This window comes from Megalobrama amblycephala, linkage group LG18 (assembly GCF_018812025.1).
Source record: "Megalobrama amblycephala isolate DHTTF-2021 linkage group LG18, ASM1881202v1, whole genome shotgun sequence".
In the NCBI taxonomy this organism is placed as follows: Eukaryota; Metazoa; Chordata; class Actinopteri; order Cypriniformes; family Xenocyprididae; genus Megalobrama; species Megalobrama amblycephala.
This window is the reverse complement of record NC_063061.1, coordinates 7,795,626-7,823,500: the sequence shown is the minus strand read 5'-3', so window position 1 is coordinate 7,823,500 and position 27,875 is coordinate 7,795,626. Positions and strand designations below refer to the sequence as shown.

Below are 27,875 nucleotides of genomic sequence, written 5' to 3'. Positions count from 1 at the left end.
AAGTGGTATGTAACTTCAACTGGCTGCTGCAACAGATAAAATGTTGTGAAGCTATCAACTGAAAACTGGAGATCCTAGAAATTTCCCATTTAACTGAAAGTATCAGCATCTGCTTTCCTTGCCACACTGACACCTTTAACTGGCTCACTGGTGCGTTTTTTTTTTTTTTTTTTTTTTTTTTTTTTTGGATAAGTGCTATAGAGATAAAATCAAATTGGATGGGATTTAATCTGGTTGGTTTACCTTTTTTGATAGAATATATATGTGTGTGTGTGTGTGTGTGTGTGTGTGTGTGTGTGTGTGTGTGTGTGTGTCTGTGTGTCTGTGGTTAGCGATCAAATATAGTATGTATATGTATATACATAATCTATGACTGATGTCTATCTATAGCATTAGAGGCGTCAGTGCAGCAGTGAACGGGTTAAACGCACAGCACAGTCAGTGCAATTATCTGAACTATTCCAGCGTCATTCTGGGAGTTTATCAGGACAATTTCACTGCGCAACGTGATTAAACTGTAATGTAAGCCACGACCGTTTCTGTTTTTACATAGTTTGCGAGTAATTTGTGGAGATCGATCCGTCACGATGTTTCGTGATAAAATGCAGGATGGAATAAAGGTTCGCAAACAAAAATAAAGAAAATAAGTTATTTCTTTCTTTTCTTGGACATACCTTGCATTGATTTGGAGAACATAATCGTTTTTTTTTTTTTTTTTTTTTTTAGTTTTTACAGTCACTTTGCATTTTAGTTAGCTGCCTTTTCGCCTGTTTTGGAGAGCGCGTAAATACACCCTTGATTATTTCACACCGGGAATATTTCGCCCATAAACGCTTTTGAGATGAGCAACGAGTGTTTTAAGCCGCGCTGGACATGTGCACTGCTGGCGATCCCTCAGAAGCCAGTTGGAGAGGAGCGCAACTTTGCTGCGTCTAGGAGATTCACCGGTGATCCATCATCTATCCAGCGCTGTACAGGAACCATCGGGCGCGCAGGTGGACGCGGATCCCGTCATTTCCAGAGCTTAAGAAAGCCTTGTTTGGAGTAATGCCGGGCTCTTGGATCTGTGGTGCGCTGGGCAGGTTGGTGTGTCTCTCTTTACTTGTGCCAAGCGCTTTGATAATGATCCTTGTTCCCCCAGCATCTCTGGCGCATCCACAACCATGTCAGATTCTGAAAAGGATCGGACATACGGTGAGAGTCGGAGCTCTGCACCTGCATCCACGAGTATTCAGGCAGGATCCCCTCAGCGGGAGAGATCCGGACTGGGATGCAGACAGAGAAACGTGGGAAGACTGGGACATGATCATCCAAAGTGTTCACGGACACGGCTGGAGGGATATTAGGACTAAAAGCTCAGCGAATAACCCACACAAGGCCTCCAAAAGTAAAACCGCACTCAAACAAGTGGGTACGGATGCTGTGTTTCTACCTCGCGACTCTGTTATACTCGCTACGGAGACCCTCAATCGAGCGGTGGGGCTTTTACCCTACAACCTCACCCTTGAGATAGTCATGGCTGTGGAAGCAGGACTTGGAGAATTACCTGCTTTCTCATTTTCCTCGCCATCTACAGCTGCCTGTGGTGATCCCATGTCGTTTCTGCAAAGTGTTTGCCACACTGTCATTGTGCAAGGAGTTTCTGCCATCATTGCTTTTCCACAAAACAGAGATGAACTGGTCAAGTTGGAATTCATTGCCTCAACGCTACAGATTCCAGTCATCAGCGTCGTCCAGAAGATATTCAAACGCCAGAGTCAGGTGTGTTTATTTTCATAATAAATCATAATGTTTACATATTGTATATTCAAGAAATGCTGGTCTAATGCTGCTTAGTTTTTTCAGCACCATTTCTTTCCAGTAGAAATGAAAATAAATACTGGAATGTGGGGGAATTGTACTACACACACAAATGGAATTAGAGGAAACATGTTGACATGTTTGGAACTGACTGATGCATTAATTGGAAGCATGAATGAATGAACTATTTTAGTAGATATTTAAGGGTTTGGGGTTATAAACAATACTCTACTCTCACTGATTCTACACTTTGCTTCTCAAAAAATATTTATTTTCCCTTGTGATCACACAATACATGTCAGATGCAATAAGAATGTCATATAATTATTACACTTAGTGACAAGATTTAATTTAAATTAATAATGAACTGAAAATATAGAACCCTTTTAAAATGATTAATAAGCTCCCATTTGAATTATGGAATTGTCACCATCATGACAGGTGGTGTGAGTGATATAGTAATATAATTTTTAGAAATTAAAGAGAAAATACAATTTGTCATAATGAATGGGTATGTCTAATATTTATGTATGTCTCATATTTAGTGCATAAATATCTCCAGTGCTATTTATTAGTGCAACTGATTTTTTTAAAGAATGGTATCAAATGTTCACTACATTTGCAAGCACTGAATGTGTTTGAGGTCAGCTGGGGTTGGATTGCTTTCATTAAACTAATAAGTTTATTATGACACCTGCTGGATCAGCCTAAATCACAAAACAGCAATTTAGATGCCTTTGGCACATGGTGTCTGTAAAAAAAATGCATTTTGCTAAACACCTTTAGGGCTGAGCTGCTTGATATCTGATCTTTTGAGGTTAGCACCATCTTCTGGTCAGGTCTTTGTTTACAAGGATTGTGTGAAATTTATCCTATCCAATTTATCTGTAAACTCAGAATCAGTGTTTAGTATCTGTCCAAATAGCAATTAGTATCCCAATGTGCTTGTTACTGCTGTTCACAGATGGTGGATAAACACAAAACTCATACCTTTCAACCCAAAGGATTCTGGGACCATTGCCATCTTAATGTTAATTAAACTTTATTTGATTGGTTCTTCATAATAGTGTTTCTAATCTTTTGGAAATCTTAAAGTAAAAGGGGATATAGTTAAAAAGATAATAAAATGCATTCAACTGATTGTATTGCATATCATTTTACAGAATGGAAGAACTAAAAATATAATAATAATAATCATGGACATTTACCATATGTGTAAAAAAGGTATATTAATCAAGAATTTAAAAGGTTTGGGGGTGCTGAAAGGGAGGGGGAGGAGTTAAGGGGATGGTGGTAAAGAAATAGTGGAATCATTTTAGTTTAGGATCCAATTCACACTAGTAACTAGTTGCTTATTACCTTGCATATTACTAGGATATTAGCTGTTTATTAGTACTTATAAAAGCACATATTAATTCCTTATTCTGCATGACCATATTCTACACCCCTTAATCCTACCCAATACCTAAACTTAACCTTACTAACTATTTATAAGCATTAATTAGGAGTTTATCATAGTTAATAGTTAGTTAAGAATTGGAGAATTGGACCCTAAACTAAAGTGTGACCAAAATGGTATATAAAGAAATATAATATATAAACACATCAATGCCACAAAGCATAGCAAACATTCCCTGAGAAAGCTCATTTAAATAGATGGAGCATAAGGTACTTTTTGACAGAACATAGTGATACTTACAATAATAATGCAACAAGGAATGTATAATATGCTACTAGGCTACTGAGGTATTTTTGCAGCCAATAAACAAGCCTGCATGATGACAGGAAATAAACAATAATGCATGAATAAATAAATAAACACCTGTGCCTACCTTACAGACTTGCACCCTAGAGTGAAGTGCAGCAGAAACCCGCCAGTAGGTTGGGGCAAGTCACTGTCTTAATGAGTGAGTTACTGAATCATTCATTCAGATCAATTCGTTCAGAAACGTTGATTCTTTCAGGAATTAAATATGTTGCTAAGACACACACAGCAGCTTTGTTTGGAACAGTTTTTGTTGAAGGAGCAAAAACAGATAACATGTGTTAAAAATCTTTCAAAAGTTACTTAATATTAACTTATTGATTATTTAACTGTTCTATAATATCAATGACACATTTGCAATATGTTTTTCGGGAAAAAATAGCCTTTTCTCATGTTTTAGTTTATTGCTATCAAGAACCAAGAGCAGTGAAATAATAGACTAATCTCGCTTTGAGAAAGTGAACTGTAAGATTAAAACAGTTTAATAAGAGAAAAGGTTTGTAGCACCCCTGCCTACATCAGAATAACAACATAATAGCAACTATATTACTTTACACCATTTGATGGTTTTGTCATTTGTCATTCTAAATACCTTTCAGGATATTTTGAAGGATTCAAGGTTATGAAAAGACAAACGGAAATTTAATCAAACTACTCTCCACAGGCCCGAAGGACAGGGGTGTATCAGATCAGCCATTTTTAACGATTCATCTTCAAAACTGCTGGAAACGCACATAATTATATCACCCTCCAATGCTTTTTATGACACAGTGGTAATATCTGGCTGTATCCCAGCTTGCAAATCATTTAACAGCATGGGCTCCCTCAAGATAAAACACATTCCGGATGATGTAGCCATTCAAAACCTCTAAGTGTCACTTCTTAACTTGTTAGTGGTACTTATTGCTCTCCCACTGGTTAGGTCAGTCAGATCTCATGACAACTCCGACAGAAAATAAGTCTGACTTTGTTTAGACATGTTCAAATAAATCCCTGGAAAGCTTTTCCTTAATCAATTCTGATTAGCCTGTTTTCTGCCATCACATAATTGCAGCCCCAGGGGAAATTAAATGGCTCGGCTAAGCATTTCATCTGCCAGTGTCTGAGAAAGGTCTTGATTTCCTTTGCAGGACAATGTCATGTTATTAATGGCTATTATATCATTAAAACATCAAGATTCCAGACTTCATGTAATAAATGTTTCTGAATGTCCACTGTACTCAAGGTAACGTTTTAGAAGTTCTCTATACATTCATATATTGATGGGTATGAATGATTTTCATACCTGGGAAAGACCTGAGAGAGTCAATAAAGCGCACTTTTGACCACTGGTCATGCTAATGGCCATTGCAATTTGGTCATTTGAAATACTTATTTGGTCATTTGAAATACTTAAGCCAACATTTCTGAAATCAAAATCAAATAATTTAGGCTTATTGAATACATTGTGTCTTTAGAGCAACATGATGCAGTTAAATCATTCAATAAAAATATAGCATGGAGATGCTAATTAAACAAAAATCAGAACTGATTTGACTATTTTCAGACTCATCAAGTTTCAAATGTTTTAAACTAGTTTTGAAGTTCTGTCCCCTCTAGATGCAATTCTATTTCAATGCATCACAAACGGAACCAGAGAGTGCTTAAAGTAATTGTTTTTGGGAGCAAAGAATTGTACACTTGGACATCATGTTGAAAATCTAAATATTTGTTTTCCCCAGAGGAGACTGTGCTTCAGAAACTCAATTTGCAAGCAGAAGGAGACATTCCATAAAATCATGCATTATGATAAATATCTGTTGGAATTTAAACTCATGCCTTCCCTCTGTTTGGCAGATGGGAAAAGATGTGCAAAACTGCACACTTTCAAAATCGACTACATTGTAAATGCACTACTCAATGCGCTACTTGCTGTCTCAGAAAAAAAACAAAAAAACATCAAAGACAGAATTAAGTTTTTGGCAGAATATGGGAAGTTTGTGTTGAGGGATGAATTACAATGAAACACGAGTTGCATGGTCATGCTCCAGAGCAGTGTCTTTGAAAATCTGCAGAGAAGTATAATAATAAATGCATCTTTACCACTGTGAAGCATGGAGGAATAGGTGTCATTGTGTGGGGAGCCTTTTAGTTGCTGGTATTGGTGAGCTACTTTAATGTGAAAAATCTTTTACTGCTTTGGAGTCCAGGAGAATATTGCAGAATGGCTTGCTTCTCACAATTGAAAAGTTGTTATCTAAAGACGAATGATCAGATGTTATTTTTCAAAAAGACAATGCTCCTGCCCAAATTGCAAAGACAACCAAGAATAACAAGTCCAAACAGGCATGTTTTTGTCAAAGTTCAGATTTGAACCCTATATTTTATCTCGCATTAAACTCAAATGAACTGGGAGACGTTTTTCAACTCTTCATGAACTGTTGGAAGCCATTAACATTGAGTGGAACAACACTGACTCTTCTTCCTGTAAAAAACTATCTGCAAGTTGGGGAAGGCTATTCCGTGGTATGTGATTAAATGGTAAAGACCATTAAAAGACCACTAAATATTTTGCCATTTTTGGCTTGGCCCCCTTTTTCTTCTTCTTCTTCTTCTTTTCTCTTTTTTTTTTTTTTTTTTTTTTTTTTTTGTAGATGGAGAATTGCCTGAATGAGTAGTCGATCAGTCTTTCTTAAAGAATATAATTATATAAGCATAATTAGGCAGGATTTACATTCACCTCACTCTGATCTAAATATCCATCTTAAAACCCCCTATGGAATTGTTTGATATCTTTTTAGCATTGATATGTTATCTATTGAAACTGGGTGGTTTGGACGGGACTTACTGAACTTGTTATGTTTTGATGCACACCCATGAATCATAGTTGTGTCCCAAATTATATACTATATACACTATGTATTATAGTATTATATACTATACTAAACTATGTACTATGTACTGTGTTCTGTTTTCTGTCTAGTCTATGACATTTTTATGGCTGTCAAACATTCCCACAAAGTATCCAACATTCCATCCTTCCTTTTTTCCAGTTAAATAAGTGCATCATCTGGGTATTTGAAGTGCACTTCTTATTGTTGGAATGTTCAGCGTGTACACACTACCCAAAGTATTTATACTACAAAATGGCACAAGTATGCCAATTGTGATGCACCTCATGATTTCATTCTTGTTTGTCAGTGGTAGATGCTATTAGGTGTAGGGATATTGTCAGTTTGTGTAGTGCAATATTTCTGGTTGATTTAGAGGAATTGTAATTTTTAAAAAAGGTGTATATCTGCTAAAGGTTAATTTCTACAACTTTTATAAGCACAGTACCATATATATGACCTCAAAGCTAACAGATATGAATGACTGAAAAAAAATTGTCCACAAAACCATGCTAATTTTAGCACTGCTGCTAAAAATATAAAAGCAAATTAAGACTGGATGAGTCGACGTCACTTATCAACCAGTTGGACATTGGATTGTTGACCAATGTGACCCGTCCTTACTATACTAATTTCTCTGTAATGATATCCTCATTTATTTCTTTCCAACAGAACTCACTCCATTTCCAGATGGCCATGCAAAATCCTCAAACCTCTCAAGCAGATCTCATATTCTCCCTGCTGTCCATGAATAACTGGTATGATGTCAGTCTGGTGATGTGTCAACAGATGAACATTTCAGACTTTGTCTTCTTGCTTCATAACAACTCCAAATTTCATCTGGGGACAGTTCTTAAGATATCCACCAACAACAGCTCCAAAAGTGACTTTCAAACGTCACTTCAAGGTCAACTGGAGTCTATCAAAGACTCAACATCTACTATAGTGACCTTTGGATGTGACATCAGGGATATAAGGAGAATCTTTACCACCATTGCAAAGTTTGGTCTGATTCTTCCTGATTACCGCTGGATTATAGGAGACTCTCAAAACGTGGAGGAATTATGGACAGAGGGACTTCCCTTGGGTCTTCTTGCACATGGTCAAATGGGCAAGCCTTCACTGGATCATTATGTCCAGGATGCTTTAGAGCTGGTGGCACGGGCAGTGGGATCGGCTGCCACTGTGTCTCCAGAGCTGGCACTGATTCCTGGCATCACAAATTGTCTGGCAAGACTTGAGACTAAAAATCTCACATCAGGAACCTTTCTGTCCAGGTATTTTATTTGGCACACTGTCTGATATTTTGTAATATCAATAAAATGTTATGCTGCCTTCTATACACTCTTAACAATAAGTAAAAGTTCTTTTTTTCAGGCATCTATGGTTCCATGAAGAACCTTTGACTGCCATGGGATCTTTCTATTGTGCTAAAGGTTCTGCGTAGTGGAAAAAGGATCTTTAGGTTATTGTTCTTTTAAGAATTGAAAAAAAAAAAAAAAGGATCTGTTAAGAACCGTTCTTTGGGAAACTAACAATGGTTCTTCAATGGCATTACTGTGAAAACCCCTTTTGGAACACTTATTTTTAGAGTGTACATTCTTTCAGCTAAATTCTAAGAACGCATCAAATTTATGATTTGCAGAGAAGACAAGCTCATAATGCATTGTGTCAGTTTAAAATTACTGATAATATAGATTTGTCAAAGTAAATATTAACTATTTTATACAATATTTATGTTTTTTATGCTTATAAGAGTGTCACATTATTATCTTAGCAACATGTAAATATCAAACTCTATTGGAAGTAATGTTTCCTGCACCTCAGGAGTGCTATGTGTATGACGTGTATAAGGAGAGTGTAAGTAGAGTGTTCCAAACTATATCTTATTAAGTTCCATTTCATTTGGAATGCTGCCTTAGAAGGCAGCAGACAAAGCAGGAACAGAGATACGCTCTCAGTTTCCACCAGCCTTTCAGAAAGGTTAGTTTTTACATTATGTAAAATTTGACAATTTTTGACAGACCAACCAATGTCAGAATTCTGATCATCTGTGACCAGTGACTTTACTGCATGTCTGCATATTATATAAGGATTATCCTCTTCATCCACAGCAGCTGAGAGGAGCTTTTTAAGACAGCATATCAAGAGCGTTTTCTCCAACACTGCACTGTCAGTAAACAACTTCGCCAATTTCCAACCAAACTGCCTCAGGACTTAAATTTCACATGCTCAGCACTCCTACCATTACTGATTTAACAGGGTTACTGTTGCAGAAAAAAAACCTCTACATCGAAGAGAGAAAAATACAAGACACAATAATACTTTTCCCTAAACTAAAAGGTCAGTCAAGTAGCTAAATAGTACAGCTTACCCATAAGGCAATGGGTTCAGTGTGAAGAAAAATGCATTTGCACAGACATTTAACTTTTGTAATGCTACATGTTTACAAATTAAACAGAATGTACAGTAAAAAAAATCATCAGTGTTGTGGAAGCTTCTATAAGCTTTTAGATTTCCAAGCTGCTAATAATTTGAGGTGGTTAATCTACAGATAAATGCTAATAGTAAAAATTACATTTGGAAGAAAAGTAGTTAGCTATGCTATACCTATGTTAAGGAAATGCAGCTAACTACACAGGAGACATTAAAGGGGCAGTATCTTGCAAGTTGTTCAGCCTATTTTATATTTTGCAATTAGAGCAGAATTTATATGGCACAAAATACGGATCTCATAAAAACAAAAATGTGACAAAAAGAATTGTTTTTTGCTAGAAAAGCTACACTGTTTTAAAAACAACCCAGCAATGATCATGCTACTGCAAATGTGGCTTCGAAGTTAGTAGCACTCTTTTATTTTTACTGCCCAATCTAAAGGTAATGTGGAGTGCGACTTGATTTTATCTATCAGGATTTAATTTAATTATAAAACATTAGGCTTCATTATTTGGAAGCAGCTATTTACACTACAAGTATACTACAAGTTTTTTTGTGGTATTGTGGTAATTGTGGTAGATTCTGTTTGAAGGATAAATACACCAAGTATCTTTCTTTGATGAATTCTGCACAGTAAAGGCCCATTCACACCAAGAATGTTAACTATAGCAATAACTATATAAGTGTCTACACCAGTGGTTCTCAAATTTTTTTTCCCAGTGGGCCGCACAATGGTCCAAGTGCAAGTCTCACGGGCCGCATATAATTTACATATGACATCACCAATGCAAACCAATCAGATTTAATGTTATGGTATTAGCAGATAATACTATTATTATACCTAGATGTTGCACACAATAAATAACAAATAAAAACTAACTTACTGACATTAGCTTTACAATAATAATCAGTAATGCTCAATGAACACACAAACTGTATATGCAATCACTTTAAGTTGCTATTTAATTCTGTTTGACTTTATGACTCTCTTCAACAGCATCGCAATAGTCACCAAACAATCACATAAACGCCTTAAGCAAATGTTACTCAGCTCTTTTTACAAACAACACTGAGCGCACTGTAGGCTAATTACAATCTCTGACGATATCAAGCATTCTGTCATGTCGCAAATTCACGCAGCATCGGATCCGCGAGCGCGCGCAGAGTTGGGCTCATTCCAGCCGCGGGTGCACTGATGAGGTTATTTTTACTGATTTAAAATACAATAAACAAACACATCGAAATCACAGTTCAGTAGGGGTGTAACGATTTATAGTAGTACGATATTTCGCGATGCAAACATGTTACGATATGCATCGTAGAGTGATGGCGATACTTTTACGATATGACGGAAGTTTAATCTTATTGGTTGAGCTGCCGACGTCACCTACTCTGCAAAGTGGCAGTGAGAGAAGCCGGTTGTCACCGCATATAAATGGTGTGTCTCAATCAGCTCTCTAGTTCAGTAAGTGTTTCGGGCACACATTGAATCTTGCAAGCAGGTTTAAACGTTTCTCATGTCAGTCTCTTGCATGGTCGCGTGAGAAAAGTCGTGGCTTTCTTTCACCGCAGTGCCACAGCAACAGCTTAAGAAGTTCTGTAGGGCCGTTCACATATTGCGTCTTTTCCGCGTGCAAGTCAGTTATTTTTTTCAAATGTATGCGCGCGGCAGGCGCGCTCATAATGGGATCAACGCGGTCGCGACGCGCATGCATTTCTCAACTTTTCAGAATGCCGCAAGCGCACCGCAGGTCGTGTGACAAGAATCAACCGATCAGCTATGGCCTTTCCGTAACAAAACATCAAAAGCTCAGCCGAACAGCTGATCATAGCTGTTTATGGTGGTTTTTATATCTTATCTCCATCAATATATCTCGTAGCTAGTAAAACTAATGCAAGGGCTAGAAATCATTTATCCTTTGCAGAAACATCCTGATTCTCTTGGAGAGCTCAGTTCATGGTTGCATAGCAACGACCGACGCCACGGGAGCGCAAGCGCTTTGGAAAGAAGGAGAAGCAGTGCGGCCGCGCCTTCCACGCGTTTTTAGACGCGATATGTGAACGGCCCCTATTCATAATTCTAAGTTCATGTTAAATTTAAAAAAAAAATTTCAGTGACAGACAGCCCTATTGAACTGTTAATTTGAATACAGAAGGTTTTTATTAAACCTTGAAATGTGATCTTGTATGTACAACAAGGAAAATTATTGAAATTTGTTCATGTTTTTTTAATAAATCTTGTTTGAATTTCAGTTTCATTTTGTTCAAAATATCGTGATACGTATCGTATCGTGAACTCCGTATCGAGATACGTAACGTATCGTGACCTGAGCGTATCGTTACACCCCTACAGTTCAGTCTTTTGAAATTGTTGGTTTTTCTTGTCAAGTACTTTACTACAGAGCAAACAGGAAGGCTGCCCATCTCGCTCATTAACAGCAAACTGATTCTTCCATTCTTCTTACCTTACGACTCTTCTTGTTTGCATGTGTTCCTTCATTTTATGTTCCACATTTATTTTTCTCCTTTAATAACAAATTTGACCATTTTGAGGCTTAAATTTACAAAATTAATGGCTACCCTGATAGCAAACGTACATCTCGGAGACGTCTATTTGATGTGTGTGTTTACGTCTGGAAGACGTAATTTTTAGAGTGTTTGCTCATCTGCAATACGTCTATAGGACGTTTCCTGTCAGATGTCAAATAGATGTTTAGAAGATGTCTTTAAGATGTTTATGATTTAGAATTTGTGTAAAACTGACATCTTAAAGATGTCTATCAGATGTTTGTAAACAGCAGATGCTTTCCAGATTAAGTAATCTTTAACAGACATCTTGCAGACGTACGTGTGCTATCTGGGTACTGTTTGAATTCTTCCTTGTGTTTGTTTCGTTAACTGAGTGATTGCGTCATTAGCCTACATTGCCTGATGTCTGAAAATAATAAATGCTCACCAAAATTATTTTATATGACAAATAAAGCATTATAGCTCATTTATATTTATTTAATTCACTTTAATTTATTTAAATTAAAATTAAAAATGTATTTAATTTTATTTAAATTAATTAATTTAATTAAAAATTCAAAAATAAATTGTATGCCTTTATGCCGCAGGTTGAGAACCACTGCTCGGTGAAGTGTCGCGTTGCGCGACTCGCACCCAATTACGTCAAAAGTATACACTCGCTGGATGTCATGGCAACTGAATCACGGAAGAAAACTTTAAATATCTCACCTTCGCTTTAATTTCGGACCATCTCCAAAAAAGACATAAAACACTAAACAAATTATTTTGACATGCGTTTGTCAAAGTAGGAAATCCAGACTTTTAATCCCTTACACACAATTACTGCTGTTGAAATACGAAATGGAGGCGGGTCCAGATTGAATTCCCTCCGGGTCCGGATCCGGACCAGAGTCCGGACTTTGAGAAGTGCTGGTCTACACCAATGCATGAGACTGTTCTGTTTATTGTAAGCACACAATTCTATGTCATCTGGAGCTTTAAATGCTTGAGCTGTTTAAAGTCGGATAAATTCTGATTGGCTGTCAATGTTTTATTGTTCATCAACTGGAAAAATCATTCTGAAAATGAACAATATCATTTCTCTGTGTTAGTATAGCTGAGGTGTGGACTCTGCTATTCTCATATTGAATGATTATTAAAACTATACAGTTATTGTTATCATCCTTGGTGTGAACAGGCCTTTAGATCAGGCATTTTGATGACATTTTGTTATAAAAGTAAATTAGGTCAATTTTGCTTTAGTGCTTTTGCTTTAAAATTAGACTGGATTAACTTCTACAGATTGGATGAAATCTATTTTCTCTTCATTCTCAGATACATGGCCAACATGTCGTTTGATGGCCTGAGCGGCTACGTCAATGTTCAAGAGGAATCTACCATCATCTCTGAAAGCAATCACTTCATATGGAATTTACAGCATGACCCAATAGGCAAGCCCATGTGGACACGTCTTGGCAGCTGGAAGCAAGGAAAGGTGGTTATGGATTATGGTGTTTGGCCTAATAAAAGACAGTCTCATACAGGGGCAGACTGGCGGCATTCCTCACGTCTACACTTGCGAGTCGTCACCCTGGTAGAACACCCATTTGTCTTCACTCGAGATGTTGATGAAGAAGGTTTGTGCCCGGCTGGCCAGTTGTGCCTTGACCCCCTAACAAACAATACAGCCTTGTTGGAAAGTCTTTTTCAGGGTTTACAAGGTGCCAATGACACCGTGCCCATGGAGTTTAAAAAATGTTGCTATGGTTATTGCATTGATCTTTTAGAGAAGCTGGCAGAGGACATGGGGTTTGACTTTGACCTCTACATTGTGGGAGATGGAAAATACGGAGCTTACAAGAGTGGTCGCTGGACAGGGCTGGTCGGGGACCTCATGAGTGGGGCTGCACATCTGGCTGTCACTTCGTTTAGCATCAATTCAGCACGCAGTCAGGTCATTGACTTCACCAGCCCGTTCTTCTCCACCAGTCTGGGAATTCTTGTCAGGACTAGAGATACTGCTGCACCTATCGGTGCCTTCATGTGGCCCCTGCACTGGAGTATGTGGCTAGGAATATTTGTGTCTTTACATGTGACAGCCGTGTTCCTGACCTTCTATGAGTGGAAAAGCCCTTTCGGGATGACCCCAAGGGGGAGGAACAGGGACCGTGTCTTTTCTTTCTCCTCTGCGCTAAACGTTTGCTACGCAATCTTATTTGGCAGGACTGCTGCCATTAAGCCGCCAAAGTGTTGGACTGGGAGATTCCTCATGAACCTCTGGGCCATTTTCTGTTTGTTCTGCCTGTCAACATACACAGCTAATCTCGCCGCTGTAATGGTTGGTGAGAAAACCTACGAGCAACTCTCAGGTATACATGATCCCAAGGTAAGAGTAACTTGCGTGTATCATTTTCAAATGATGTCAAAATGACTGGCAGGCTTGCAACTTGCAAATAGTTAAGAGGCTAAAAATATACTTACTGGTTGCTGAAAATGGTCTCCTTGCTTTTCAAGCTCCACCATCCATCACAAGGTTTCCGCTTTGGAACTGTTCGGGAGAGCAGCGCTGAGGACTATGTGAAAAAAAGCTTTCCAGAGATGCATGAATACATGAGACGATACAATGTCCCTACAACCCCTGATGGAATAGATCATCTCAAGTAAGTCATAATCGTTATTGCAAAGTGGCATAGATCACTGAAGCAGCACTAATTTACTGGATGCCCTCTACCACGTCCTTCATAGATTGCTTTCGCCTTCTTGCTATGTTGTACAAATCCATGTGGTTTTACTGTACAAGTCTAGGAAAGAATAGACTTGTTTGACTGATGTCGGGACTGTGCGAAAACGCATATAGAAAAGAAATCTATCTATCTATCTATCTATCTATCTATCTATCTATCTATCTATCTATCTATCTATCTATCTATCTATCTATCTATCTATCTATCTATCTATCTATCTATCTATCTATCTATCTATCTATCTCTATCTATCTGTCTGTCTCCATTTGGGAATCAAAACAACAGATATACTGGGGAACAACTGTTCAAGTTTGGGAAGCAAGCAGGTCTTTTTATTATGCTATACATTTTGAACCCTTGAGGTCTTAAAATAAAAAAATTAAAAAATTAAAAAAAAAACAAGTATGCTTGTGTTATAATGTACTGCAGGGATGTATTTCTTGACACGGTCAGGGCACTTAAACTAAAATGTCAGTGAGCTTTTGCTTAGTAAGTGATGGACAGGATGGATGGGATGGGATGGAATGAGATGGGGGGGAGGGACAATTATAACCTGACCGTCGATTAACATTAATATATAAATTATAGTTATATATTCTAAGAAAACATGTTTTGTTTTTTGATACTTTCTCTAAACATTTCTTTATACATACACATTTCTAGCTACTTCTTTTTTTTTGTCGTTGTTGTTGTTTTTAGAAGTTATGGCCGAAAATTATTGAAATTGGGCTTTTTAACACATATGAACTTAACTGTAGGAATGCCCCAAGCAAATAAGTCAATGCCAAGAGTTTCTAGACACGTCACATGAGTGTTCGACCAGCCACACTTAACTAAATTTTTCCTCCTTTCGTAAACCTCTGTTGCAAGTCTGAAACTCCTCTTTTGAGTCTCCACAACCTTCAGGACATGATTTGATGCAGTCCTCAAATCAGACTACATACTCCAAAATATTGCCACAGTGTATAATTCCTTCAAGCAGGACAGAATGAATAGATTTCAGGAGAAGTAGATGAAATTTGCAATATTTTCCTAAGAAGGTTAGCAAGGTCTCTCCTTTTAAATCAATCCAGCACGTGTTTTTGCAAGATAACATACTTTTTGAACTGCGTAGGATATACAGGGATGCAACTGCTAGTAGTAAAGTCAGGTTATGGACTCTGTGTTCCCTTCTACGAATGTGTATAGGTATTTGGTTCTAGTAGTTTTGGTTCATTGTGAGGAATTTAGGACTAATTGACTGACTCAAAAAATACTGAGCAAAAGTTCATGTTGTGACTACATGACATTGTACCTCCATAGACAATATATATATATATATATATAGTGCTTAGTGTAAATGAGAACACCCCATTTGAAAAGTAACATTTTAAACAATATCTCAATGAACACAGAAACAACTTCCAAAATGTTGACAAGACTAAGTTTTATATTATCTGTTTAACTTATGAAAGTAAGGTTAATAATATAACTTAGAGAACAAAATTTTCAGTTTTACTCAAATTAGGGTGATGCAAAAATGATTACACCCCACTGAAAGTCTCTGGAGCAAAGCTAAATTTTAGACTACAAATGTCTAATTTAACAAGAATTCAACCACAGGTGAGTCTAATTATTCATTACACAGGCATGTCCAGCAGACAGTTGACTATAAAAGGGTGCTAAAACCACTTCCCATTTCATGCTGTCAGCAATGGCACCACATGGAAGGGAAATGTCACAAGACCTGAGAAAGAAAATAATTTTTAATCTTTACACCAGAAAGGTGAAGGCTACAAGAAGATCATCAAAGCTTTACTTATCAGTTGAAATACTGTAGCAAAAGTGGTACACAAATTTTAAAAAGATGGAACTGCAACCATCTCACAGAGCCGTCCATGTCACTGCAGTTATCTAAAGAAGTAGAAAGCCAAACTGGGGTGACTATTTCCCGTGACACAATACGGCGTACATTGCAGAAGAAATGACATGCATGAGTACCGTCCACGAAAAAAGCCTCTTTTAAAGCTCAGGCACAAAAAAAAAAAGCCCGCATAGAGTTTGCCAGGGCCCATGCTGACAAAGATGAAGACTACTGGGACTCTATACTCTGGAGTGATGAGACCAAGATAAATTGTTTTTGGAACTGATGGTTTCAAAACTGTATGGCGTTGCAAAAGTGAGGAATACAAAGAGAAATGCATGGTGCCTACAGTGAAACATGGTGGTGGCAGTGTCCTTATGTGGGGCTGCATGAGTGCTGCTGGTGTCGGGGAGCTGCATTTCATTGATGGATTTCATGACTGCTCTATCCGCTTGTTAAGTCATGACGTAAGGAACGCCGTTTCTGGGTCCAAGCCTCGACTCATTTCACTTGAGAATGCCATCGACGGCCGTTTATGAGCGCTATTTATTCATATTAAACATCAATCATTTTAAAAAGTTAAACATTTTAAATACTTACAGTCTGTTGTGGGGTGTACTCATTTTTGCATCGCCCTAAAAAAAAAAAAAGGAAAAAAAAAAGTGTAATCTAAGTTATATTATTAACCTTACTTTCATGTTATAAGTTAAACAGATGTTATATTAAACTTAGTCTTGTCAAAATTTTGGAAATTGTTTTTGTGTTCATTGAGATATTGTTTAAAATGTTACTTTTCAAACATATATATATATATATATATATATATATATATATATATATATATATATATATATATATATATATATATATATATATATACAGTCCAGTCCAGTCCAAAAGTTTGGAACCACTAAGATTTTTAATGTTTTTAAAAGAAGTTTCGTCTGCTCACCAAGGCTACATTTATTTAATTAAAAATACAGTAAAAAACAGTAATATTGTGAAATATTATTACAATTTAAAATAACTGTGTACTATTTAAACATATTTGACAAAGTAATTTATTCCTGTGATGCAAAGCTGAATTTTCAGCATCGTTACTCCAGTCTTCAGTGTCACATGATCCTTCAGAAATCATTCTAATATGCTGATTTGCTGCTCAATAAACATTTATGATTATTTTCAATGTTGAAAACAGTTCAGTGTACTTTTTTTTCAGGATTCCTTGATGAATAGAAAGTTCAAAAGAACAGCATTTATCTGAAATACAAAACTTCTGTAGCATTATACACTACCGTTCAAAAGTTTGGGGTCAGTAAGAATTTTTATTTTTATTTTTTTGAAAATCAAGCATATTAGAATGATTTCTGATTCTGATTCTCATGTGACACTGAAGACTGGAGTAATGATGCTGAAAATGCAGCTTTGCCATCACAGGAATAAATTACTTTGTGAAATATATTCAAATAGAAAACAGTTATTTTAAATTGTAATAATATTTCACAATATTACTGTTTTTTACTGTATTTTTAATTAAATAAATGTAGCCTTGGTGAGCAGATGAAACTTCTTTTAAAATCATTAAAAATCTTAGTGGTTCCAAACTTTTGGACTGTACTGTATGTGTGTGTGTGTGTATATATATATATATAATATATATATATATATATATATATATATATATATATATATATATATATATATATATATATATATATATATATATATATATATATATATATATATATATATATATATATATATATATATATATATATATATATATATATATATATATATATATATATATAATATATAGGCTATAATGGATGCAAATACTTTCTGTGTGTCACTGTATAATAGCAAACTGTTTGATGCTATTTCAGGAATGATCCCCAAAAGCTGGATGCTTTTATAATGGACAAAGCTCTTTTAGACTATGAAGTGTCTATTGATGCAGACTGCAAAATGCTGACAGTGGGAAAGCCGTTTGCTATTGAAGGCAAGTAACTGAATGCTTTTTACTCACTTGTTATTGTTTATAGGTGAAAAACTGTGCACATGCTGCTCTAATAGCTAAGATAAAAATTAAAAAAAAAAAAAATCCTTTGTGTTCACAGGCTATGGCATTGGGCTTAAACAGAACTCTCCTCTGACTTCAAATATCTCTGAGTTGGTCAGTCAGTACAAATCTGATGGATTTATGGACATGCTACATGATAAGTGGTACAAGGTCGTACCCTGTGGTAAAAGAAGCTTTGCAGTCACAGAAGTAAGTCATGATACAAACTGAAAATCAGAAATGCTATCATTTTGATTATGTACACTCAAGAAAGCTGTGTAAATATAGTACTGATATAGTTAGGCTACTAATATGCATACTTCAGGGGTGGGACTTTGAAGGGCCTGTCTTTTTTCAAATATTTTTTTTCTGTTGACATTTTGTCTGAGTGTGTGTGTGTGTGTGTGTGTGTGTGTGTGTGTGTGTGTGTGTGTGTGCGTGCGTGCGTGCGTGCGTGCGTGCGTGCGTGTGTGTGTGTGAGCATGCATGCATGTGCGTTTTTGTGACATATCAGGACACAAATGTCTCCATTTTTCAAAAGGCTTATAAATCATACAGAATGAGTTTTTTTGAGAAAGTAAAAATGTGCAGCATTTTCTGTGATAGTTAGGTTTAGGTGTATGGCGATAGAAAATACGGTTTGTACAGTATAAAAACCATTATGCCTATGAGATGTCCCCACAATTCACAAAAACAAACATACATGTGTGTGATAAAGAATATATATATATATATATATATATATATATATATATATATATATATATATATATATAAATAATAAGAGGTTCTATGTGAGGGTGATTAAATACTGACAAAATTTCATTCATGGGTGAACTATTCCTCTTTTCTTACCTTAACTTTCTGTTGTCATACACAGACTTTACAGATGGGAATAAAGCACTTCTCAGGGTTATTTGTCATGCTATGCATTGGAGTGGCCCTGTCTCTCCTCACCACACTAGGTGAACACATTGTCCATCGCTGGCTGATACCCAGAATGCAGGAGTCGTCACAGCATAAGTACTGGCTCCACACCAGTCAAGTAAGTTCATTTGTAGAGTTCTAGGCTGGTTTTATTAAACATAATTGCATGCAATCTTGGTGACACATTTTAAAATTAAGAGAATGCTTTGCTCTTTATTTACTTTGTAATTCTCAGCACTTCTTTACTTTAATAATTTAACTGTTTTTCAGAGATTACATCGAGCACTTAACCCAACTTTCAAAGAAGACAAATTACAGACTGTTGCAAAACCGGAGAAAAGGTAAACTGCTGTCATACTGAAGGAGCTTTTAAATACTATGTAGCATTCAAGCAACATTAAATTAAAGTCCTGAAGTAGTGACATTCTTAAAGGAAACACACAAAGAGAAATTTTAAAGAATGTGAACTTGTTCAGTTTTTTCTTGTAATTACAGTAAATTGAAGCTTTCACACTTATAAAAATAACATAAAGCACCATTAAAATATCATCAAAGTTGTCACATGACTTGTGTGCTAAAATATTAGTATATTATTGGTAAGTCTTTTAAAGACATTATTTGTTGTTCTGGTTTTTATTAGACCAGTTTTGTGAAACAGATCAGGTAGTTCATTAAATTGTTAGTTCACCCAAAAATGAAAATTCTGTCATTTATTACTTACCCTCATGCCGTTCCACACCCATAAGACCTTTGTTAATCTTTGGAACACAAATTAAGAAATTTTAGTTGAAATCTGATGGCTCCATGAGGCCTCCATAGGGAGCAATGACACTTCCTCTCTCAAGATCCATAAAAGTACTAAAAACATATTTAAATCGGTTCATGTGAGTACAGTGGTTCAATATTAATATTATAAAGTGACAAGAATATTTTTGGTACTGAATTGTTATCGATGGCTCGAGAATTGATAATTCACTCTATACAGGGGCTGCTTCACTGCGTTATGTGAGAAAGCGGTGGTCTTTATAAAAGAAGCACTTCAGAAGTAGAAATGGCATTTATCAGGAGTCATGGGATCTTATAAAAATAATACAAATTGCAATCGAAATCTATATTGTAATTTATCTATATTCTGAGGGCTCTATATTCTAGCTGAGCCCCCAGCGTGAGTTTAAGGCAACTGTTATTTTAGAACATTATTTTAGAATGTATGAATTCCAAGCGCTGACCGCGTCTGTCTCTGGCTCAGTGCCAAAGCACATTTGAATTTTGCAGTGAACCTTTGCATTTTATTCTTTGCCATTATCCTAATTGAACATTGTGTGTATTACAATTTCAGAATTATATTCGTATAGACTGTCAACAGTGATAAAGTATAGCTATGTGTGGTCCAGACCAACCTTCCGAACTAATGACTTATAGAAGGTATACCTAAAGCTGCAGTCCTTGATTTTTCCTCTTAGTCGCCATCTCTGTTTGAAACCTGCAATTGCAGTCATATGCGGAACAGTTATCTGTACGTGCGTTGTGCAGCGGCACAGCTCATCAGCGTGGATGAATCTAATGCTTGCTGTCAGTCACCGCACCGGTGTAGATACTGTATTTCAGAATCACAGATTCTACGTCTTGAAAGTATGACCAATATAAGAATTTTCACTGGAAAATATCATCTGAACAAGTAAGTAACGTCTGCCACTTTTGTTCTGACCAACTGAGGAAAAAAGCATTAGGCCTACAATAAATTGTGCCGCCAATGATGATTATATCTAATGATCGCTTAGCTCGGATCATGCCAAACCATGCAAATTATTATTACTGTTATATTGTTCTCAAATTGTTAATGTTAACATCAGCATTACGTGACTGTGTATTTAGTGTGTATTAGCGTTACCTGTAGATTTCAGTTTCTGTAGTCACTCCACAGTCCAAAGTCTTTCGCTTTTTGACTATGGGTGAATCTCCAGTTGTCACTGATGATTGTCATTTGGACCTTTCTGGATTACAATCCGCCATCAAAATGATAAATTTAATTATTTCAGCTGCTGTGAGAAAAGGCTATAAATGTGCCACTACCAGCAGCATCCTCACGTGATTAAACAGACTAGCCTGGATGGGACTCCCTTCCTTTCTGTTTATGGACAGGACGTAATGACGCACAGACGAACTGCTGCATGCTCAAATTTCCCGCGGAAATCCACCATGTCGCTCTTATTATAAAACATTATTACAAGCTTACCGTTGTGAATCGAAACAAGACAATTAGATAGTTTTGAACACTGGCTGGTTATGTACTTGCTCAAAAATTGATTTTGGATCATTTTTAACCAAAAAAAGTTACGGGCTGCAGCTTTAAGAACGTTTTAAAAACGTATTAATGTTAAAGGTGCCGTAGAATGAAAAATTGAATTTACCTTGGCATAGTTGAATAACAAGAGTTTATGACATACAGTGAGTCTCAAACACCATTGTTTCCTCCTTCTTATGTAAATTTGATTTGTTTAAAAGACCTCTGAAGAACAGGCGAATCTCAACATAACACCGACTGTTACGTAACAGTCGGGATCATTAATATGTACACCCCCAATATTTGCATATGCGAGCCCATGATCAAGGCATTAGACAAGGGCAGCCAGTATTAATGTCTGGAGCTGTGCACAGCTGAATCATCAGACTAGGTAAGTAAGCAAGGACAATAGCGAAAAATGGCAGATGGAGCAATAATAACTGTACGGAAGAGGATTAGGGCCAAGCAATAATAAAAAAATAAAACCATCTCGAGATTAAAGTTGTTAAATTTCGAGAAAAAAGTCAAGGTAAAATGTTGAGAATAAACTCGTTAAATTACGAGAAAAAACCCGTTAAATTTCGAGAAAAAAGTCGAGATAACATGTTGAGAATAGTCATTAAATTACGAGAAAAAAGTCGTTAAATTACGAGAACAAATTCGTTAAATTATGAGAAAAATGTTGTTAAATTTCGAGGAAAAAGTCGAGATAAAATGTTGAGAATAAACTCATTAAATTATGAGAATAAAGTCATTAAATTATGAGAATAAAGTCATTAAATTACGAGAAAAAAGTCGTTAAATTAATTTAACGACTTTTTTCTCATAATTTAATAAATTTATTCTCAACATTTTATCTCGACTTTTTTCTCGAAATTTAACGACATTTTTCTCATAATTTAACGAATTTGTTTTTGTAATTTAACAACTTTTTTCTCGTAATTTAATGACTTTATTCTCAACATTTTATCTCGACTTTTTTCTCGAAAATTAACGACTTTTTTCTCGTAATTTAATGACTATATTCTCAACATTTTATTTAGACTTTTTTCTTGAAATTTAACGATTTTTTTCTCGAAACTTTAATCTCGAGATGGTTTTATTTTTTATTATTGCTTTGCCCTAATCCTCTTCCATATAACTGACATGATCCATGATAACATGATATTTTTAGTGATATTTGTAAATTGTCTTTCTAAATGTTTCGTTAGCATGTTGCTAATGTACTGTTAAATGTGGTTAAAGTTACCATCGTTTATTACTGTATTCACGGAGAAAAGAGCCGTCGTTATTTTCATTATTAAACACTTGCAGTCTGTATAATTCATAAACACAACTTCATTCTTTATAAATCTCTCCAACAGTGTAGCGTTAGCCAGTTAGCCATGGAGCATAGCCTCAAACTCATTCAGAATCAAATGTAAACATCCAAATAAACACTGTACTTATGCGATTAGACATGCTGCATGACAAACACTTTGTAAAGATCCATTTTGAGGGTTATATTAGCTGTGTGAACTTTGTTTATGCTGTTTAAGGCAGTCGCGAGCTTGGGGGCGGGGAGCACGAGAATTTAAAGGGGCCGCAGCCTGAATTGGCGCATATTTAATGATGCCCCAAAATAGGCAGTTAAAAAAAAAAAATGAATAAAAAACATCTATGGGGTATTTTGAGCTGAAACTTCACAGACACATTCAGGGGACACCTTAGACTTATATTACATCTTTTGAAAACGCATTCTACGGCACCTTTAAGGTACAGCTTAAGGTATAATTTAAGAACGAAGTAAAGTCAAGAAGGTTTCGGGAAATCCAGCCCAAATCATTCATGATTTCTGCATTTCTCATGAACACACTAAGGAAAGCTAGGTTAGATGTGAAGACTTTTAGTAATCAGTTTCTCACAGAAAGATATAATATGCCTTCACAACACTTGGAATATAGTACACGAGTAAAAATAGATTTAGAGCAAAAAGATTTTTTTGTTGCATATGTATGGAAAATAGCATCCAGTCTTTCAAAAATTCTCCTTTCATGTTGTACGGAAGAAAATCATATGGATTTGGAATGACAAAAGGTTGAGTAAATCATGACAGGATTTTCATTATTGGGACAACTAGTACTTTGAATGACATGCTTCCTAAAATGTGTATTTATATACTGATATTGTGATATAATTATTGTCCCAATTAAGCTGCAATGTTGGAAACAACCAACAAATGCCATGGAACTCTTTGGGAACTTCCAATTGCAACAGGAGAAAATTATCCAATCAAGAGGGACAACAAAATGACCTGGAATGTTCACATTGTAAAGAACTGCTGTCCCCACAGGAGAAGAGACAGCTTCCATTACAGGCCACATCTAACGGAAGAACCGACTTGCTGGGTCTTGCCCAGAACCCAATAGTGCAGGAATTGACAGATCTGGAAACACAAATCCAGCTTATCAAAAAGCAACTGCAGCTTGCCATGAAGAAGAAAAAAGAGCTGGAGCATTATCAGAAGACAGAGACTTCAACCGAGTCCTAGAGTTGTGGGAAATATGGCTTTGGAGAGTTTTATGGGTTACATTGTTCAAAGGCTTGGACCTAGCGGTTGATTATTTCAATTGCAGCTCCTAAGGGAAGCAAGACTTTCTCAGCACATTCTCTGAAGCCCTTTTTTATTTAGAGTTTTTTATTATTATTATTATTATTATTATTATTATTATTTTGATTCCTCATTGAATTGAACTTGAAAAAGGGACAGAGGGAGTCAAAATTGGATATAGTAAGCAGTGTGTATTTATGTATTCCCAGAATTTTAGTTCTGAGGATACCTTGTTTTTACTGTATGTGGCGATGAAAAAAGGACAGTGCCTAACTGCCTAAAGGGAAGACATTTATGTGTCAAAATGACATTTATTTAAGGTGTCAAACTGTGATGTATGATAGCGTCTCCTGCATATTGATACACAGAGCTGAGAACATTTTTAAGAAGAAAGCCAGGTCGTTGTCTCTAGAGTCGTAACAAGAAAGTTAACCTTGAACACACACTGTTAACCTTGAATGGTTATGTTTCTATGAATTAAAATGGCTTTGAGATATATTGAGATTGAGATTTATTTCATGTGAGATTATGTTTCTTATGTGAGATTATGTTTTTTTCAAATCTTCTAAAATTAGATTCAAATGTATTTTTGCAATATAGTGAATTGTTACAATTTTTATGAGATCTGGTGAAACCATGATGGGAATCATAAGGAAATGAATGGTTCTGGGGCCTCATGGCATGGCTGCCATCAGAAGGAGCCGGTGGAGTAGGCACAGTTCAATGGGGCCTGTTGCTGTCCACCGTATGGGGAAGAGCAGGCAGAACGGGGCGGACACTGGCATGGAAGGAGCCATCACCTCCAGTCAGCATCAGGAGACAGGGGAGTTAAAGGCCATCCCACAAGTGTATCCAGTGCCACTGCCAGGCATTGCAGAGAATTTCAGTGTGTTGTAACTTTGGTGTATATCTAAATTTTAAGTCTAAATTTTAAGTCTAAATTAAGTACTTATGATGAAAATTATTCAGTGCCAGTTTCATCCTTTTTAATAGAACCAGTTCCGAGAAGTCCTGTTGATTTTAAAGGGGACCTATTATGCAAAATACACTTTTGCATGGTATTTGGCTATAAATGTGTTTTGGCAGTGTGTGTACACAACCACCCTATAATGATAAAAAGCAGTGTCTCAGAACAAGCCATTTCCAGATCTCTGGCAGTGTGATGTCACATTCGCCACAGGCCCTGTCCACGAATGTTGACAGACACTGACGTTTTAACATAGAACCGCCCTGAGCAAGTTCACAGCAAGTTGTACAGTCCGCCATTGTTGCACTGATGGGAATCTCTCCCAAGTGTTTTAGGTGTTCTGTAGCTGAATGGATTAATCAACATAGCTCTATCCATCTACTCCTGAAATCTGAGCCGCTGAGGATGAGGTGGATTAATTTTGTTTTTGAAGAAAATGCTCCCTCAACTCTACCGAAATTTGTGTAGTAATTTCATCTTTTGTGTAGTACAATTAATGTCATAAAATGTTATAAAACTCATAGGTAAAATCAAACGGGGTCCGGTACAACAGGCTTGTAGTAATATAGTGGATAAAAACAAGATGACAATATGAGTTATAACCGTAATTGAACTAAACTATACATTTTCTATCTCCATGCAGCATATATTCGCAGTTTCTGACATTATAGTGTGTCCTGACTGAATCCTGACACCAGAGAATGAGCTCTTGAAGCTCTGACCTCTTAGGCAGAGTGCAGCAGCTCATTTGCATTTAAAGGGCACACACTGAAACGGTGCGTTTTTGCTCAACTCCAAAAAGTGGCAATTTTAACATGCTATCAAAAATTAGCTGTGGGGTATTTTGAGCTAAAACTTCACATACACACTCTGGGAACATCAGATACTTATTTTACATCTTGTAAAATGGGGCATAATAGGTCCCCTTTGAATTGCGCATAGGCTATTGAACCATAAAATGTATACAGGTACATATCAAAACAGGTAAGAAAATTAATACATATATTTGTTTAGAAAGGGTTACAAAGCCATTTCTAAGGTTCCCAGACTCCATCAAACAATTTAAGCCTTTACTTTTAAATGGAAAAGACTTTACTGGGGCACCTCAACTTTAAAGTTTCAGAACATCCCAGAAAACCTTTAAAAGAACTACAGGCATCTTGAGCACCAGCTGGTCAACATTACATTCCGTTTAAAATTGTACAACTATTCTGTTATCCAAATATAAATAAAAAAAGAATATCAAATATCAAAAACCTTTTCATGCCACTGTATGATAATTTATACAAATCTTGTTCGTTAAAATGTAAGAACACAAGCAGGCAAGATATGATTTTCAGCAGATGTTAATTATCGCAAAGACTGAATCTGAATCCTCTAAAGGCAAAATTGGCTCTTCTGTGGCTTAGTTAAACCATCCAATTCCTAACCCATCTACAGCTCACTGCTGCTTCAGTGCCTTCATTCATGAACTGTCTTCATCTAAACCTCTTTGGATATTTATTAGAGATTTATGTCAACTTTTCATTCTCTTTGTATAATAATGACTTGAGGCTGAAGATACAGGAATCATACTCTAAGTAACTTGATTATGTTTCTCTGACACTTTAGAATACTTAAAATTGAATAGAATTTAAAAGGATAGTTCACCTCAAATTGAAAAGTTTGTTAGTTCCTTTAGTTTGAGGCTGTTATTGCCTTTGCTTGGCATTGTCAGATTGTCGGTTACTTTTTTTTTTTTTTTTTTTTTTTTTAGATCACAGATGCACTGTTATTCTTATTCATTGGTTTGTTAATGACTGCAAGTCATTCAAACCCTGAAGCAGCAAACAATTCTCTCAAACTCACCGCACAGCTGGCATGAGGTTTTAATATTGGTAGGCAATGATTTGTTTACTCCAAACGTAATGCTGTGTACATTCAGCTTTTGCTGTTTAGGTTTTTATTTGCCCATATAACTTCAGAATTAACTTTTTTACAGACTTTTCTCCTGAAAAATATATTTTTTACTGCATGTTCATAGAGTTCTGATGTGAAGAGGTCAAACCTGCATTCACTGGGAAGTTTTCTTTCGAAGAGTTCAAGATCCTTTGAGTTTCATACGTCTCTCATCAATAACCTTGATGGTTTAAACCATGTGACCAGTGTTGTTAGAGAGTGTGTTTTACACTTTATTTGGATGGTCCACTTTAGATATTCTGTTGAATATACATAATGTTGCACCTACATGTCATCTAACTCTCATTAGAGTATTAGTTGAGCATTAGTAGGACTTTTAGGGGTATGATTAGAGTTAGTAGAATAAGGGGTAAAGTTGACATGTACTTGCAAAGTTACTTATAGTTAGTAGAAGTGAAGTTCCGAAACATATTTCGGGAGGAGTGAACCCATCTAATCTTTCAATTAACTGCTGGAGCATATAAGCAGCTGCTCACCTTGCTCTGGCATCAGCTGTTTTGGCATTGAGCCCCGCCCACTCACCCACAGCAATCTCATGGCTCAACCATTCTCCTCCACCTTCAGGACTCTTTTAATACTGAACAGTAATGGTGGGCGATTCCCTTTTTTTTTATCACTTTATTTTTATTGTTAGCGCTACAGACTACAGCTCCCAATTAGCTATATCCAGATCTCAAACTTACCACCAGAAAAAGTTCCTACCTTAATTCTGCCACATAGAAACTGACCAATTTCATGTCGATTAAATCCTTAAATTCGAAGGAATCAATCCTAGAATAAAAATCAGCCACTCATCGTGGCTCTCTCATGGGCCGGTAACACAACAAGTTTCCCCTCTGCATCTCTGCAATGGCTCCATGCAGGTGCCGCTAATTACTGAGTGTATTCTGCAACACTTTTCAATGGTGCTATCCTTCCCACAATGTCGGTTTTAACTACGCAGTAAATTTCTAGTTCCCATCATGCTTTTCTTCTGATGGTTAAAGGAGTTAATGTTAAAAATAAACATTGCGTTCTTGATCAAAAAAAATATATATATGTTAATTGATCGGTTAGTGTTTAATGTCATTGTTAAAATTTAAAAGGGTTTTCTGTTATGTTCTGTTATATGAGTTTTGGG

The 27,875-nt window shown here is 36.3% G+C and overlaps 1 protein-coding gene across 1 annotated transcript; it reads left to right on the top strand.

The window, feature by feature from the left end:
* The first annotated feature begins 204 nt into the window (after positions 1-204).
* Positions 205-24,327, top strand: grin3a (glutamate receptor, ionotropic, N-methyl-D-aspartate 3A). Its single transcript, XM_048167347.1, has 9 exons — positions 205-1,761; positions 7,108-7,712; positions 12,715-13,765; positions 13,894-14,039; positions 17,853-17,968; positions 18,087-18,238; positions 18,909-19,073; positions 19,226-19,296; positions 23,433-24,327. The coding sequence occupies exons 1-9, from the start codon at positions 1,048-1,050 to the stop codon at positions 23,767-23,769; spliced, it is 3,357 nt and encodes a 1,118-aa protein (XP_048023304.1). The 5' UTR covers positions 205-1,047; the 3' UTR covers positions 23,770-24,327.
* Positions 24,328-27,875: the final 3,548 nt, after the last annotated feature.